Raw genomic sequence first — 18,837 nt, forward strand, 5'->3', positions numbered from 1 at the left:
TTTCTTAGATGGCATCAACAGGCTGCAAGCATCCAGCAGATGCATTTTGCTATGTCTGCGGCCAATTTATTAAGACAAGAGCGAAAAAGTACTCTGTGGAAGCATCTGCCAAGATGTGTGAGGACTACAAGGCATATTTCGGCATGCCTGCCTGGGATCAAAACAAACCCTGGGAACCTTTTTTCACCTGCGAGCAATGCAAAACAACTCTGGAAGGTTAGATGGACGGACAAACGTTGCTCGGTATTTTATGTTATAAAATTTGTTTTAAAAAATGTTATTGAAAAGGTTTTTTTTCTTTTTTCAGGATGGTACAGAGGGGAAAAGAGAGCCATGAAGAATTTGGCGGGAACCCACTGACCACTCAAGCAACTGCTACTTCTGCATGGTGGACCCTTCCAAACGTCGGACTGGCAAGAATGCACCTGCTATCACGTATCCCGACCTTCCTTCATCCATCGCCACACTGCCATGAGCTCCCCGTACCCACTCCTCCGGAGAGAGAGAAGCTGTCTTTAGAAGAGAGCAGCAAGTCAGAGAGTGATGAAGACGTTGTAGATCCAGATGACAATTTCAGAAGTGGAGTTGAGGAGAGAAACCCATATTACCCCAACCAAAAATACCTCAACCACTTCATCAGAGATCTTGGTCTCACCAAGTCCAATGCCGAGCTTTTGACGTCTAGGCTCAAGCAGTGGAACTTGTTGGATAAAAGTGTGCAAGTCGCAGATCAGAGGAAACGTCACCAAACTTTTCCAGCTTCTTCACCCGCCAAGATGGGCTCTGCTTCTGCCACAATGTGACCAGTCTGTTCGAGGCAACGGAATCGCCTGTAACCAGAATGAGTGGCGTCTCTTCATTGACAGCTCATCCAGGAGCCTCAAAGCCGTGCTGCTCCATAATGGTAACAAGTACCCGTCTCTTCCCCTGGCTCACTCGGTGCACATTAAAGATGATTACAAGAGCATCAAGACCTTGCTGGACGCCTTGAAGTATGATGAGTACGGCTGGGAGGTCATCGGAGACTTCAAAATTGTAGCATTTCTGATGGGTCTCCAAGGCAGTTTTACCAAGTTTCCCTGCTATTTTTGCCTTTAGGATATCAGGGACACCAAGGCGCACTACCACAGGCGGGAATGGCCACAGCGGATCGAGTTCTTTGTGGGGAGGAAAAACGTCAAGTGGGAGCCCCTGGTGGACCCCCGGAAGGTGCTGATGCCACTACTGCACATCAAATTGGGCCTTATGAAACAATTTGTCAGAGCTGTAGATAAGGAGTCGGCAGCTTTCAAGTACCTTAAAGACTTCTTCCCTGAGCTGTCTGAGGCAAAGGTCACAGCCGGTGTCTTCGTCGGACCAGAGATAAGGAAGAATTCCCCAAGAAGCTCACTAGTAAGGAGAAAGTGGCTTGGAACAGCTTTGTCGCAGTGGTTCGTGGCTTCCTGGGCAATAACAAGGTCGAAAAGGATGTGGAGCTGGTTGAGACTGGTGAAGAACTACGGTACAATGAGCTGGAGGATGTCCTTCAAAGTCAATATCCTTGATGCTCATCTTGATAACTTCAAGGAGAACATGGGGGCATGCTCGGAGGAGCAAGGTGAGCGCTTCCACCAGGATATACTGGACAGCATAACGAGAACATGATGGAAGACTACATTTGAGGGCTAATTTGTGAAAGTGATTTACAGTATAATCGTAAATATCGAAAAACTACTCACTTCTAAATCGTTTGTAGTCATTTTTGTATTACTTTAGTATAAATACATGTTAATTTTGATTCATATGTTGTTTTTTCTGACTTTATGTGAACGAAAAGACAGAAATTCACCCGTTTCCTCGTTTAAAATAGGTACATTTCAAAATATCACTGTCCTGGTCACAAAAGCAAAGTTTGTGGGGAAAAATAACCATTTTATATACTTTTTAGGCATAAACAATTACGCAATAACACCTACTACCCAGGAACAAAAATTGTGTTGCATAGTGGTATCATTAATTCATTCGCACATCCAAATGGCGCGGTTGTCTACGCATGGTGTGAAAGAAGTTCAACAAACATACAGACATACAAAAACCTCACTGAGTCTCAATACTCTTTGTCAGGAAGGTCTTGGCAAATTTTCACAGCAGGGGGGTGGGCGATGCTGCTGCTGTGCTTAATGCCCAATTGGATAACTTGCAGGCACATTCTAGATTTGAAGCTTTCGTGACTGCAAGGATTCATATTCTTAGGTTTTTTCGGTAAAGTCACGTAGGTAAAACATTAAAAAAGTAAAATAAAATAAAAATCACGACGTTTCGGAGGCAACACAAGCTTCCGTCTTCAGGTGGTACCGTCACAGCCACGACAGCTGTATCAAGTAAATGAGAGATTGCAGGAGCTACCACTCCGTTTATATAATGGTTGGAGAAGGTGGTGGGGCAAGGGCCGCATACTTTTTATTAATATGGTAAGGTGAGGCTTAAGAGGGTGAGCCTTTGTTATGGAGAGGTACGGTTTGTGAATCAACTCCCTGTCGCAGGTTGATTCACAAACCGTACCTCTCCATAACAAAGGCTCACCCTCTTAAGCCTCACCTTACCATATTAATAAAAAGTATGCGGCCCTTGCCCCACCACCTTCTCCAACCATTATATAAACGGAGTGGTTGCTCCTGAAATCTCTCATTTACTTGATACAGCTGTCGTGGCTGTGACGGTACCACCTGAAGACGGAAGCTTGTGTTGCCTCAAAAACGTCGTGATTTTTATTTTATTTTACTTTTTAATGTTTTACCTACATGACTTTACCGAAAAAAACCTAAGAATATGCAGGCACATTTTTCAGCATTGGGATGTTTACGGTGCGCTATTTTTGCTAAGCTGTGAAAGGAAAACCGGAGAATCCGGAAAGAAACCCACGGAGAACACTGGGGGATGGGGAGAGAGAACACACAAACACCGCACAGGGAGACCACTCCAGCCGGGTATCGTACCTCGGCCCCCACTTCTTGCTGCGAGACGCGAGCGTCGCCACTGCTTTAATGCTACCCTGCCAGTGCTGAGTTTGGAGGGAAGCCGCACCGCACCACACCGCATCACACCGCACCAAACCGTACCGCACCACACCGCACCGAACCACATGGAAACCGCACCACGCCGAAGCGACGCCAACTCACCAATGCACACGAGGTCCATGAAGCCGTACATGCCGTAGCAGATCTGGAAGAGCATGTCCTGGCGCTGCCAGCGGGCCGAGGTGCTGAATGCCGACCACACGAGCCACAGGATGCTCGCCACGAGGAAGAGGCAGCCCAGGATGACCGCCGCTATCTGCACCTTCTCGATCATGGTCAGCGAGATGGCTTGCCACTGGCGGGGGGGAGGGAGCGGAAGAGGAGGGAGGATGATGTGACACCATTCAGCGGGCATCGTCTGCATGTTGGGGGCATCCCACCTCGCAGGCAACAACGCCGTTGCTCTCACGTCGGTTTGCCGCAACCTGTCCTGAATACGGGCAGGGCAGTGCGCATCACGGTCACTTGGCGGGCATGAATGTTCGTACGTACATTATGTACGTTGAACTTCTTTCGCACCATACGTGGCTAAACGCGCCAATCGGAGGTGCGGGGAAAGGACAACAAAATAAACACAAAAAGCAGCTCTAAATAAATTAGTTTGTTAATGTAGATGATTTAAAAGGACACGGCTCTCGGTGGCTTCCTCAGCGGGAATCACCGTCACTCACGCTGCCAGGGATTTATTTGACTCCTCCGGGCCGCACCGGAGATCCCGGAGATCCTACACGAGCCATGGGGGTGACCTCTGGCCACGCCAGCCCAGCGATTCCCCGGCCGGCTGTGAACCCGGCATCCACCTCCGCACCGCACGGCTATCGATGACCATGGCTTCTCTTTCATATGTCCGGGAATTATGTTGCGTCGCATCCTCTACCCAGAGCCGCTGTACAGTGTTGGCATTGGAGGCTTGGTCTGGCTCGCACGTTCACTCGGGGAGCTCAGGCTCGTGTGCGCGGCATGCAGTCGGCAAACTGGAGCCGCGACGGTCGAGAGAGCACACGAGCAGCCCGACGCGTTAAAGTGATGAGAGATAAATTGATGAGAGATAAAGTGATGAGAGATAAAGTGATGAAAGATAAAGTGATGAGCGATAAAGTGAGAAAAGATAAAGTGATGAGATAAAATGTTGAGAGATAAAGTGATTGAGAGATAAAGTGATGATGGATAAAGCGATGGGCGATAAAGTGATTGAGAGGTAAAGTGATTATTCGAGACAGGTTTTGTGTACCTCGCTGCGTGTATATTTATTTTCCACACGCAAAAAAGGCAAAGATTCCCCATATGGCCTTAAAATACTTTTGGGGCAAGTGCTGGGAGCGAGCAGCACCTATGAAGGCCGACACGGCACACAAGGGCGTGGGTGGCCAGCACCATGCCCGGCCTGCACCATGCCTGGCCGGATACTCATTTGAGGCTGAGTTGACCTAGGGGAGGCCCAGGACCAGTTGAAATAATAGTCACAGGTGCTGGCCATGAGCTGCAATCGAACTCGGGTCGCAGGGTTCGTAGCGCGGAGTGCTAACCGCTACACACACACACATCCACACACACAACATCCACACACATAATTCATGGTCAAAACATTGAACAGAGACAGAATATCCCTAGGTTCAGATTTGTTCATTTGTACTTCAGTCTATTTACGTCTGAGACTTATTCCACGACATGTGCAGGATATGATGAAGAGAAACAAGTGTGCTTAGATATATGCCTGTCATAAGGTTGGCTCAAATTTTACCTTGGTCTCAATACAAAGTACGGTGTGAATGGAAGCGGCTGTCTAGCCACGATGTCACCATGGGCTCGAGTCACCATTCATCCAATTACTTGTCTGTGATCACTCGGACTGTTTATCACACTATGTCAGAAAATACAAGTTTTGCTGGCTGGCTCGCTCGCGTGAGGGTGAGGTGACCGCGCCTAGCTTAGCTAATTCATGAACTCCATCGTCAAACCCAAGAAACCGAAGACGTCCAATCAAATTGCACTGTTTAACGATTACAAGAACAAGAATTGGAAGAGGTGACAAAGTAGTTTTTCTGTTGCACCGCCACCAATGTTTCGGAACAACTTTGTTTCCTCCCCTTAACATCGTAAATCTACCTTCAAAAAATACCTAGAAGCAGAAGATGAGTAGTGCCGGATACAACCACATTTTCCAACGTGATTTGTAATTTTGATCCTTGCTCGTGTATCGATAGTTCAATTTGAATGTGCAATTGTTTTTTTATTGAGGGACCGTGTGTGTTGCCCTGGTGTGGTCTGGGACTTTTGTTGTTATTTTTGCTGCCTTGCTTCGAGCTTGCATTTTAGTGTTGGAAAAATCGGTAGCAATTTATGTACTTTTGCAATTTGTACTTACATGCTTAGTGTATAACACGTAGGCTTTCGCGATCAATATTATTCATAATAAAGGTTTTTGGGTTAGATCGCATGAGTATAAATGTGATGTTAACCCGCCACCACCCGACACAGCCGATTAGTAAGGTTTGTCACATAATCAAAACGTGCCAATTAGTTAATACCTCAAATTTTAAATGTTAAATTTTGAATGAACCTTTCGTGACTGCAGGAATTCAGATTCTTAGGTTCTTTTGGTAAAGTCACGTAGATATCAGGAGATGACGATCGCTTGTGTTGTGATCGAAACGTCGTAGTTTTTATTTTATTTACTTTACTTTTTTTTCTATCTACGTGACTTTACCGAAACAACAAAAGAATATTGTAAATGTTGTTGTGAATTTACTCTCCAACACACATACGGTGTGTGCTGAACGAGTCACGAATTGGCACGTTTTGTTTACGTGACAAACCTTTCTAATTGACTGTGTTGGGTGGTGGTGGGTTTAATGGGTGCTTCCGACGACACTGGATGACGACGCCTTGGGGGCGTTCTACGCCATTCCGCCGGAGGACTGCCAAACGCTTCCACAAGCTCTTGCCCAGATGGCGCGAATGTTTGACTCGCCATCTAATGTGCGACACAAGTTTGCTGCACGATGGCTGGGGGGGCCGAGACACCCCTTGCCTTCCGCAGCGTGCTTCTGTCGCTGGCGCAGGCCGCATACCCAAAAATGGACAAGGACGGGTTGGACTCCTTGGTCCTGGAGCACATGTTGGGGCTGGCCCAGGAACTGGACATCGTTTTGCCAGCCACAGAAGAGGACGACTCGTCGTCTTTAAAGGTTGCGCGGTTTCTTCAGGCGTACTTCAATTTCAAGCGGTGTGTGAGAGTGGCGGCATGCGCCAGACCCTCCAAGTTGGCGGAATCGCCCAAAGCCATTGATCCTTCTCAAGCTTTCGCTTCGCTCGACGGCAACAGGTGGAGGAAGGCAGAGCGGAAAGAAGATCGAAACTTGAGGAAGGCGACTGGCCTTCGCCTGAAAAGCACTCCCATTGTCTGCTTCAAATGCGGCCTGCCAGGACACATCTCGACAGGATGCCGGGCCAACCGAGGGAGATTCTCCACGGTGCCGTCATCCTCCCCCCGGCCATATTCTAATCCGCTGGGTCCCCAGGCGAGTCGCATCACACCACACACCCGGCCCTTGCAGTCACCTCACGCATCGTATTCGGGCGCTGAGTAGCGTTCGCGTGTTGGACAGTCCTGTCAGGTCGTTAAATTAGAGTATCGAGGTTTGGTGGGCGACGGGTTGCCACGGCGGCCTGGTTAGTGGTCGGCGTTGGGCCACCATATTGTTGCTGCGTCGGCGGGTTCGTCTGCAATCATTGGAACCATACAGGGGGTAGAGGTGTGGATGCTCATTGACACCGGAGCATCCTCAAGATCCTTGTGGATCAGGGGTGCATCGAGTTGCCATCGGGCCGCCGAACCGAATGGCGTTTTTGTCCTCCCCGACGCGCTGGTGCACAGCAAACACCACAGCACAAGTGCTGGTGTTACAAACTGTTACAATTCCCCCAGGTGCTCAAATGCTTGTGCCCTTGTGACTGCACAAGCAGCTCGATTGGGAAGCTACCATGGGAGGAATCCTCTTAACCCCTTTGAACAAGGTAGTCTGGGGCCTTACAATAGTGGGAGCCCAGACAGTGGTTAGGGACGACCAGGAACCCTTATTTCAAGTTTAAAACACTGGTCTGGACCCCACTATAATACAGGCAGGTACTGTCCTTGCTCATTTGTCGGCAGCATGTTGCGCGGAAACAGGTGCTGAACCTGTCAGAGTCGCGGTGGCTGTGGAGTGGGGAGAGAGTTGGGATAAGTCATGGATGAACTCGCTCTGCTCTGAGAGCCCTGATTTGTCTCACTCACAGAGGTCCGAGTTGCGTGCACTTCTTCGGGATTTCTCGGACAGTTTTAGTAAGGAGAAGTTCGACATCGGCCGCACGATGCTGTTGCATCACCATATTGATATGGGGAATGACGCCCCCATTCGGCAAAACCTGTAAAGGTTGAGCCCGAGAGAGAAGGATCACGTTCGACAGGCAGTCGACGAGATGTTGGCGACGGATATAATTTCCCCATCAAATAGTCCATGGGGGGCTCCCATTGTCCTTGTCAAGAAACAGGACGGGACTTTGAGGTTTTGTGTGGATTTCCGAAAACATAATAAGGTGTCTGTGGCGGATGCTTTCCCGATCCCACGGATGGATGATTCCCTGGATGCCCTATCAGGGGCGCGGTTTTTATCAACCCTTGAGTTACTATCGGGATTCTGGCAGTTGCCGTTGGATAAATGTTCGAAACCAACGACGGCGTTCACACTACTCAAGGGTTGTTTGAATGTAACCGCCTCCCTATGGGGCTCCATTCGTATCCAACAACGTTCCAGCGACTCATGGAGTTGGTTTTGGCGGGACTCCAAATGGGACTCATGTCTGTTTTACCTGGACAACGTCATTGTGTTTGCAATTACATTTGAGAAACATTTTCAACGGTTGCGGGTGGTTTTTGTTAAAATGCGGGAAGCTAATCTGAAATTTAAACCACAAAAATGCCACCTCCTACAAAAATAGGATCAATACCTGGGCCACATTGTGGGCGAATCGGGGATAGCTATGGACCCTGACAAAACGGCGTGCGTGCGCACATGGCCAACCCCCAAGACAGTGGGTGAAGTACGTAGTTTCGTAGGGTTCGCCTCTTATTACTGCCGGTTCGTGCCCAGGTTCGCAACAATGCAAAACTGCTCCATATTCTCATGGCTAAAGGCCAAAAATGTCGATGGGGGAAGGAGGAGGAGGCATTTGTCACGTTGCGGAATGGGGGCACCTCCCCTCCGATACCCTCATTTTTCATTGCCTTTCATCCTGGACATGGACGCCAGTGACACTGGGATTGGCGCCGTGTTGTCTCAGGTCGTGGAAGGGGTGGAGAATGTTGTGGCATATGGGCGTCGTGTATTGTCCCCCAGCAGAGCAGCGCTACTTCGTGACACGTCATGAATTGTTGTCCACGGTGCCGTCATCCTCCCCCCGGCCATATTCTAATCCGCTGGGTCCCCAGGCGAGTCGCATCACACCACACACCCGGCCCTTGCAGTCACCTCACGCATCGTATTCGGGCGCTGAGTAGCGTTCGCGTGTTGGACAGTCCTGTCAGGTCGTTAAATTAGAGTATCGAGGTTTGGTGGGCGACGGGTTGCCACGGCGGCCTGGTTAGTGGTCGGCGTTGGGCCACCATATTGTTGCTGCGTCGGCGGGTTCGTCTGCAATCATTGGAACCATACAGGGGGTAGAGGTGTGGATGCTCATTGACACCGGAGCATCCTCAAGATCCTTGTGGATCAGGGGTGCATCGAGTTGCCATCGGGCCGCCGAACCGAATGGCGTTTTTGTCCTCCCCGACGCGCTGGTGCACAGCAAACACCACAGCACAAGTGCTGGTGTTACAAACTGTTACAATTCCCCCAGGTGCTCAAATGCTTGTGCCCTTGTGACTGCACAAGCAGCTCGATTGGGAAGCTACCATGGGAGGAATCCTCTTAACCCCTTTGAACAAGGTAGTCTGGGGCCTTACAATAGTGGGTGGCCCAGACAGTGGTTAGGGACGACCAGGAACCCTTATTTCAAGTTTAAAACACTGGTCTGGACCCCACTATAATACAGGCAGGTACTGTCCTTGCTCATTTGTCGGCAGCATGTTGCGCGGAAACAGGTGCTGAACCTGTCAGAGTCGCGGTGGCTGTGGAGTGGGGAGAGAGTTGGGATAAGTCATGGATGAACTCGCTCTGCTCTGAGAGCCCTGATTTGTCTCACTCACAGAGGTCCGAGTTGCGTGCACTTCTTCGGGATTTCTCGGACAGTTTTAGTAAGGAGAAGTTCGACATCGGCCGCACGATGCTGTTGCATCACCATATTGATATGGGGAATGACGCCCCCATTCGGCAAAACCTGTAAAGGTTGAGCCCGAGAGAGAAGGATCACGTTCGACAGGCAGTCGACGAGATGTTGGCGACGGATATAATTTCCCCATCAAATAGTCCATGGGGGGCTCCCATTGTCCTTGTCAAGAAACAGGACGGGACTTTGAGGTTTTGTGTGGATTTCCGAAAACATAATAAGGTGTCTGTGGCGGATGCTTTCCCGATCCCACGGATGGATGATTCCCTGGATGCCCTATCAGGGGCGCGGTTTTTATCAACCCTTGAGTTACTATCGGGATTCTGGCAGTTGCCGTTGGATAAATGTTCGAAACCAACGACGGCGTTCACACTACTCAAGGGTTGTTTGAATGTAACCGCCTCCCTATGGGGCTCCATTTGTATCCAACAACGTTCCAGCGACTCATGGAGTTGGTTTTGGCGGGACTCCAAATGGGACTCATGTCTGTTTTACCTGGACAACGTCATTGTGTTTGCAATTACATTTGAGAAACATTTTCAACGGTTGCGGGTGGTTTTTGTTAAAATGCGGGAAGCTAATCTGAAATTTAAACCACAAAAATGCCACCTCCTACAAAAATAGGATCAATACCTGGGCCACATTGTGGGCGAATCGGGGATAGCTATGGACCCTGACAAAACGGCGTGCGTGCGCACATGGCCAACCCCCAAGACAGTGGGTGAAGTACGTAGTTTCGTAGGGTTCGCCTCTTATTACTGCCGGTTCGTGCCCAGGTTCGCAACAATGCAAAACTGCTCCATATTCTCATGGCTAAAGGCCAAAAATGTCGATGGGGGAAGGAGGAGGAGGCATTTGTCACGTTGCGGAATGGGGGCACCTCCCCTCCGATACCCTCATTTTTCATTGCCTTTCATCCTGGACATGGACGCCAGTGACACTGGGATTGGCGCCGTGTTGTCTCAGGTCGTGGAAGGGGTGGAGAATGTTGTGGCATATGGGCGTCGTGTATTGTCCCCCAGCAGAGCAGCGCTACTTCGTGACACGTCATGAATTGTTGGCTATCGTGTATTTTATGCAACAATACCATCCGTACCTCTATGGCAGAGAGTTTGTGGTACATACGGATCACGCTACTGCCACCAGAGAACCAATGTGCTTGTCTCATGGGTAGGGGGCGGTGTAGACCCACGGTGCTGGGACGGGCGGGGTAGACCCAATGAGACGGGTGTCACCCTCGGTTGTTGTGGTAACAATGGACGTTCCAACCACTGTTACTGCTGATGCGTGCGACAGCACCCTCGGTCTCACGCACACCGAATGGGGGCGACTCCAAGCAGGGCACGCCTCCTTACTTAAACTGAGACGCTGGGTCAGAAACATTGATGGTGGGGAGGACCAATGAGTGCTGTCCTCTGTGATCCTTAAAAGGGGTCTTTTGATGCAATGGGATGGTAAAATGCAACGATATAACATTGTGGTGCCCACCGTTCTGTGGGGCAAGGTTATATAGACTACGCATGAGCGATTGATGCACTTGGGCGTCCGAAAGACATTGTTGACTCTCTGACTTAATTTCTTTTGGCCCGGCATGGCAGACGATGTTTATAATGTTTTGAAGGGATACACTGAATGTACTTGCAGAAAACCCTCAGTGAGGAAGGACTGTCCACCATTGAAATCGATTACGGTATCCCATCTGAACGAACTCATCGCGCTCGATGTGCTCGGGCTGTTCCCTACAACGCCGCAGGGAAATAAATATTTATTGGTAGGGGTGGAATACCTCTCGCGCTGGCCGATGGCCTGTCAAGTGCCAGACCAGTTGCCATGACGATCGCGGATGCATTCCTTCACGGCTATGTGTTGGATAAGGGAGCTCCAGAACGCCTCCTTACCGACCAAGGCAAACATTTTTCTTCTAAACTATTGAAGGAGGTATGGGATTTGTTTGGCACCAAAAAGGTTCGAACTTTGCTCTATCACCCTCAGATTGATGGGATCGTGGAACGTGTGCACAGAATTCTGATATCGATGTTATGTCAGCAAGTCGATGAGGCCCAGTGCGACTGGGACTTGCATGTTCCAGGTGTTCTCGCGGCCTATAGATCGGCCCCGGATGCTTCCACCTGGTTCTCTCCATGTTTTCTTATGTATGGGAGGGAGCAAGATCCCCCTATTGATATTCAGTTGAACCTGGAGCCAAGCAATAAGAGGATGCCAAATCCCATGCGCCTCACCCTGAAATGGTTGTCCGAAGTGCGGGAGGCTTCCCGAGGAAATTCGGCCTTGCGGCAGGCGGCCAATGAACGGCTTGTGGGGCTACGGGAGTTGGCAACTAAATGGACGCTGGGTGATACGGCTTGGCTTCACTGCCCCCAAGTCCCGGTGGGTACGTATAAACCATGGAGGGGCCCAGTCGAAGTTGTGGAGGTTGGAAGCCCATAGTGTGTGCGGATTAAGTTCGACCGCAGGTGCTGGTTTGTTCATTTGTCGCGAGTGAAACCGTTTTTTTCACCAGCCGAAATCCCTTCGTCTCCACAACCCAAGGGCCGTGTGTCTGGTGTGTCTGTCGAGCTGGGGCATGCATCCGCTGAGGATGTGCCTCAGGGGCGTTCTGTTGTTCTGCCCACCTAACACCCTCGACATCACCCGTTGCGTGCCGAGAGCGATCGCGGCTGTCTTCTGGAATAAATCCGCCAGGCTACGTCTCCTCGATCTTCGGTCGTCACGTTCGGCATCGTGGGTCAGGGAGGACGTTACTGGCCTGACCTGGTTTATTTAGTTACCCTGTTGGGGTCTAGTTAACTATTGTTGTGCGTTATGTAGTTACCCTGTTTGGGTTATAGAATAAACGTGTTGTCTCCAAGGTAAAGTGTGTGTCTTCGTTGAATACACTACACATACATATGTAGTGGTGATACGCGCTGGGGGTATACGTCGTGTGCCAGCGCGTATGTACGTGTGTGTGTGTGGTGACGCGCGCTGACGGGGAGGAGCAGGCGTCAGCGCGCGGGTGGGGGTAGTGCTGCTGATTGGCTGTGTGCCGGTGACGCGCTGAGAGGGAGTGATCGGGTGCCAGCGCGGTGTGATTGGTCGAGGAGTGGAAACACGCGCTGGGCGGAAACGGATCGTAGAGATAGCGCGTGGTGATTGGGTAACTGAGGAGCGGTGCCGACGTTGAGGTCCGCATCCGCTCCGTCTCCCGGGAGGAAGGGATATATAAGGTGATGCACAGAGGAGTAGGGGAAGAAGTGGAACCATCTAGGAATGAAGACGAAGGTGCAGAGATAGAGCCCGGAGAGGAGAGTAATGGAGAGTAATGTATAATGTGTAGCCAGAGAGAGAGTGTAAGGTCTACATGAGCCGAGTAATGCATACGGTGTAGCCAGAGAGAGTGTAAGGTCTACACGAGCCGAGTAATGCATACGGTGTAGCCAGAGAGAGTGTAAGGTCTACACGAGATAGGTACTGAAGAGTGTGTAGCCGGAGATGTAAGGTCTACACGAGACGGGTACTGAAGAGTGTGTAGCCAGATGTGTAAAGTCTACACGAGACGAGTGAAGAGTGTAGCGGAGGCGTAAGGTCTACACGAGACGAGTAAAGAGTGTAGCAGAGGCGCAGAGTCTACACGAGACGAGAGAAGAGTGTAGCCGAGGTTCGGAGTCTACACGAGGCACAGAGAGCCAGCAGCACAGAATCTACGGGAGTCGAGAGAAGTGTGGAGCGGAGAGAAGAGGTCACGAGTTGTACCGTTGTATGGTGACCGTACTGTGAAGAAGAGAGGCCACGCGTTGTATCGTTACAAGTCAAGATTTAATAAAAGAAGTGTGTTCCCGTCAAAGAAGTTTCCTGCCGTCATTTCCAATACTTCATCTGGCGTCAGAAGTGAAACGGGCTTCCAAGTATGGAGACAAGGAAGACCCGTAGGACCCACGGGATTGACCGCGAGGAAAACCTGGACGACTCGGGGCCGCTGGTGGCGGGGGGTGAGGAGGACGACTTGCCCACGCTACAGGATCCGTCGACGGCGCCGGGCGAGCGACCGGGGACCGAGGCCGTGCTTCGTGAGGCGCACTCCCGACTGGCGGAGCTGCTGCTCGCCGCCGCGTCCATCTTGGCGGAGATCAGCTCGTCGGGAGGAGCGGGGACGGTGGGGGACATTTTACAAGGTCGCCCCGCAGATTCCCGCCAAAACGAATGGGGGATTCCCGCCATTGCGCCTGGGCCTACTTTTGGCGGGAACGGCGAGCGCCACGTGGTGGTGGGGTCCCAAGCGCGTGCATCGACGTCATCGGCGCGCGATGGGGTCCGCCATTTTACGTCTGCCGCTGGAGCCGCCATCTTACACACCGACGGAGAGGCGGAGAGGAACCACGAGGCGGATGACTTCATTTTTCAGCAGCGTCTGCCCACGTTGTCAGCCTTCAAGGCGGAAGGCGGAGACTGGGGCCAATTTCAGTGAAGGTTTTTGGCGCATCAAGAGATGTCCGCGTGGTCCAATGCTAGGGCGCTGCGGGCGTTGCCTGCCATGCTGGACGACGACGCGCTCGCGGCCTTCAGGTCCGCACGGAAGTCGGACCGCTCCACGCTGAAGGATGCGCTGGGTCTGTTGGCCAGGGTCTACGGACCTCCCTCGGCGTGCCGCCATCATTTCTACGCAAGACGGAAAGCGGCCACGGAGACCGCGCTGGCCTATCGCACGGCGTTGCTGGCTCTTGCCGATGCTGCGTTCCCTCGGATGGACGAGGAGGGCCAAGACGCGATGGTTTTGGAGCAGCTGCTTAAGTTGGCGCAGGACCTGGGGGTCCCCATCAACACAGCTGACGAGATTGATATTTCTTCTTTGAGAGTCGCCACGAGTATTCAAGCGCACGAGGCCCTACAACGGAAACAAGGAGTTGGTTGCAACGCTGCCGTCGTCGCAGCTCCGGGTTCGGTGGTCACCGAACCCCAAGTCGTCAGCCCACGAGAGGAGGCGTTCGCCGCGGGACGACCAGGGGACTGGAGGCCGGGGGCTCGGTCGCCTCTGCGATCAGGCCGAAAGTCGGAGCAGCCGAGATCTACTCCGACCCTCGTCACGTGCTATAACTGCGGCCTCCGGGGCCACGTGGCGTCCGGGTGCCGCGCTCCGCGTCAGCGCGCCATGGGGGCTCGGCTGGACGACGACCAAGAGCCCAAGTCATCTCTACAATCCCCGGCAAGTCGCGGCACCTCACACGCTCGGTCTGTATGCTCGACACACATGGGACGCCGCGTCGCGGCGGAGGAGGGCCGGTTAAGGTTCGGGGATTCGGTCCGGCCAGGGGGGTTCGGCCGGGACCAGGGAGATATTGAATGGGCGGAATTGGGGCATAGAATTGTGGCTGCTTCGGCGGGTTCGTCCGTTGTTACGGGATCTATTGATGGGGTCGAGATTAGGGTGTTAGTGGACACGGGGGCGTCGGCAACTATTATATCGGACCTCATTTATAATATTCTTCCAGTCCAATGTCGTCCGCTGTTCCCGGTGGATGTGCCATTTTACGCCGCTAATGGGGGATCGTTGGGCATTATCGGTCAGATTAGGGCATCCGTTTGCATTGGAGATATCAAATTGTCGGGACCCGTTTTCGTTTCGTCTTCTTTGGCGGTTCGTTGTCTTTTGGGCACTGATTTTTTGGCTAAAATGCCCATTAAAATTCTTATCGATCAACGATGCATTGAACTGCCATCGGGTCGCCGGATTGCATTTTTAACGAGCCCTACTGACATTCGGACGGCGTGCGCTACGATACAAGCGGTGGCGACACAGACCGTGCATGTGCCCCCGGGTTCACAGATGTTAATTCCCCTCCGGCTGCGGAAACCGTGGGTGAGGGAGGCTTCGGAACAAAGTATGCTTTTGGGTCCTTCTAACAAGGCTGTCGGGGGTCTTGATTTATCGGTGGCTCACACTTTGGTGCGGGCTGACAGGGATCCGTTTTTAATGGTTTTGAACGCGGGGTCGCGGCCAGCTGTCATTCAACAGGGCACCGTGCTGGCTCACGCGGCGCGGGTCCCTGTGGATGATGGGTTGGTTGCGCAGGTGGGCTCGAGTCCCACGCAGAACGTTGAGCTAAGGGAGGACCTTGAGTGGGTCCATTCGCTATGCGCCGCCTCGGACGATTTGTCGGCGGTGCAGTTGGGTGCGCTGCGCGAGTTGCTCATAGAATTTTCTTATGTGTTCAGTAAACATAAGTATGACATTGGCTGCACGGATTTGTTGCACCACCACATTGAAACGGGCGATGCGGCGCCGGTCAGGCTAAATCCCTTCCGACTGAGTCCTGCGGAGAAGGAACATGTTCAGTCGGCTGTTAACGAAATGCTAGAAGCCGACATTATTTCGCCCTCCTCCAGCCCGTGGGGAGCGCCTATTGTGCTGGTTAAGAAGCAGGACGGGTCCCTGCGATTCTGCGTTGATTTCCGTCGCCTGAATAAGATCTCTGTGGCTGACGCGTATCCGCTCCCCAGGATGGATGAGTCCCTCGATGCATTGTCTGGTGCGCGATATTTTTCGACTCTTGATTTGTTATCGGGGTTTTGGCAGTTGCCACTCGACGAAGAGTCGAAACCTAAGACAGCATTTCGGACTCCAGGGGGGCTGTTCCAGTTTAACCGGTTACCCATGGGACTTCACTCCTCTCCAGCGAGGTTTCAGCGACTTATGGAGTTGGTTTTGTCGGGCTTGCAGTGGGATACATGCTTGATTTATATGGACGATGTCATTGTTTTCAGTAAAACATTTGAAGAACACCTCCAGCGATTCAGAGGGGTGTTCTTGCGAATGCGATCGGCTAAACTAAAATTTAAACCGGCCAAATGTCACCTCCTTCGTAAGTCGGTTAGATACTTGGGTCACATCGTCGATTCTTCGGGGATCTCCACCGATCCCGCGAAGACGGATTGTGTCGGTTCTTGGCAGACACCTACGTCCGTTTCCGACGTGCGTAGTTTCATCGGGTTTGCTTCTTATTACCGGCGGTTCGTTGAGCACTTCGCCACTATTGCAAAACCCTTGCACGCTCTAATGGCGAAGGGAGTGAAGTTCAAATGGGGACCGGAGGAGGAAGCCGCGTTTCGCTCCCTCTGGGACGCCTTGGTGGGTGCCCCACCCTTGTGTTATCCCGATTTTACGAGTCCCTTTTTGCTGGACACGGATGCTAGCAACACGGGCATTGGGGGGGTGCTATCCCAAGTCGTCGGGGGTGTCGAAAGAGTTGTCGCCTACGGTAGTAGGGTGTTGTCTCCGGCGGAGCAGCGCTACTGCGTCACCCGTCGCGAGCTGCTTGCCATTGTCTTTTTTGTGCAACAGTTCAGACCATATCTCTATGGTCGTCACTTTACGGTCCGAACGGACCACGCGGCGCTACAGTATTCATTGAGGGTCGCCCAACCCTCGGGCCAGTTGTCGCGGTGGTTGGAAGTCCTCCAGGACTATCAGTTTACGACTACGTACCGAAAGGGGTTGCGACACACAAATGCCGATTGCCTGTCGCGGTTGTTGCCTTGTAATGAATGCGCGTGTTTGTCGGGATCGGCGCGCTGTAAACCGACGCTTGCGGGGGGGATGAGGGCACTGGCTGCGACAGCGGGCGCACCGATCGTGGATGATTCCACTGCCTCTCAGGGTCGGGACTCGCTGCTCTCGTTGTCGCTCAGCGAATGGGGCCGTCTCCAGATGGCGGACAGCTCGCTGCTAGCATTGCGCCGCAAGGTGGGGGGTCCCGAGGGGGACCAGGAGCGCACCGGCTCCTATGTACTTAAGCAGGGCATGTTATTAAGATGGGACAGTTTGTCCCGGCGGAACGCACTCGTGGTGCCTTCCGCTGTAAGGGGGAGGGTTGTCTTGGCGGCCCACGAACGCCTCTTGCATTTGGGAGTTAACAAGACGCTTGCCCTGCTTCAGCGTGACTATTACTGGCCGGGAATGGGACGTGATGTGGTAAATATTCTGAAGGGGTGCGTTGAGTGCGCCAGACGTAAACCACCGCCCGTGGCAGCTAATCCACCGCTGCAATCTATTCAGGTCTCGCGCACTAACGAGCTCGTTGCACTCGATATTTTGGGGCCCTTTCCAGTCACGCCGAGAGGGAATAAATACTTGTTAGTGGGGGTCGAATACTTTACCCGATGGCCTATGGCGTGGCCTCTCGCTAACCAGTCGGCAGCGGCTGTGGCGGACGCCTTCGTCCAGGGCTATGTCCTGGACAAGGGGGCTCCAGAACGCCTGCTGACCGACCAAGGTAAAAAATTTTCGAGTAAATTGTTGCAAGAGGTGTGCGATCTGTTGGGTACCAAGAAGGTGCGTACCTCCCCGTACCACCCACAGACAGACGGGATGGTGGAGAGACTTCATAAAACTTTGACTTCCATGCTGTGCCAGCAGGTGTGTGAGGCACATGTAGATTGGGACCTGCAGGTCCCGGGGGTCCTTGCCGCGTATAGAATGGCCCCCCATGCAGCTACGGGGTTTTCCCCATTCTATTTGATGTACGGTCGGGAAGCTGACCCGCCAATGGAAACGCAACTTGGCCTGTCCGCTCCACGAACTAATTCTAAATTGGCAGAACATATTAAGTTTAATATTCACAAGCTGACAGAGGCGAGGGAGGCCGCACGGCTTAATTCGCGGGCTCGCCAAATTGCTAATGAACGGTTGCGGGCACGGAAGGTGTCCATGCACGAATGGAAACCAGGTGACAGGGCCTGGCTGCATTGCCCTCAGGCACCCTTGGCTACGTCGCCTAAATTGTTGAGACCATGGAGGGGACCCGTGGAGGTCGTGCGCGTTGCACGGCCCCAGTGCGTTCAGATAAAGTGGGGAAAGCGCCGTTGGTACGTTCACCCCTCCCGACTGAAACCGTTCTCGCCTCCATATGGCCTCCCCTTGTGTCGTGAGGGCCGAGCGTGTGACGTGACCGGCGACCCACAGGGGGAAATGTCTCTGCCTGATCCACACGTATTTTCGCCTGATCTGCTCCCAGGTGTCTCGGAACTGACAGCTGCCGACCACCGGCGGCCAGATCTCCGCGGCGGGGCCGGCCCTTTCAGGACCGTTCTGCGCCGTCTGGAGCAGCCGGAACCGCCGGACGGTCGTCAGTGTCTCGCCCCATACGATGGACCTGCCAGACGGACTCGCGCCAGGTCGCGCTACTTTGCGTGACCCGCCTCGTGGGGAGTCGGGGCAGTTGGAGCGCCTCGTCACTGCGTGTAGTCGCAGGGACGCTTGGCGCGTTCGTTTTCTGGAATTCGCTTGTATTGTGTTGTTGTTGACTTTTCTTGTGTTCGTTGTCAATTTGTAAATAGTTCTTGGTGTTGTTGTTGTTGTTATGTTACGGGGCACACTGGGGGGTTACGGGGTTTTTTTCGTTTTGGTTGTCGTCTTATCGTTGCGGTTGTTTGTTGTTAGCAGCCGGGCCGGCTGCGAGCTATGTGGGAGGGGGTGATGTAG

The 18,837-nt window shown here is 52.4% G+C and overlaps 1 protein-coding gene across 1 annotated transcript in view; it reads right to left on the bottom strand.

The window, feature by feature from the left end:
- The window catches only part of LOC144736640 (uncharacterized), a 62,086-nt gene extending 58,741 nt beyond the window's left edge, over positions 1-3,345 (bottom strand). The window contains exon 1 of the mRNA XM_078619210.1: positions 3,159-3,345. Within this exon, the coding sequence (XP_078475336.1) occupies positions 3,159-3,330 (172 nt within the window). The 5' untranslated portion in view covers positions 3,331-3,345. The remainder of the gene's footprint in view (positions 1-3,158) is intronic.
- Between the last annotated feature and the right edge of the window lie 15,492 nt (positions 3,346-18,837).

The sequence above is a fragment of the Lampetra planeri genome, chromosome 62 (assembly GCF_965212315.1).
Source record: "Lampetra planeri chromosome 62, kcLamPlan1.2.h2, whole genome shotgun sequence".
In the NCBI taxonomy this organism is placed as follows: domain Eukaryota; kingdom Metazoa; phylum Chordata; class Hyperoartia; order Petromyzontiformes; family Petromyzontidae; genus Lampetra; species Lampetra planeri.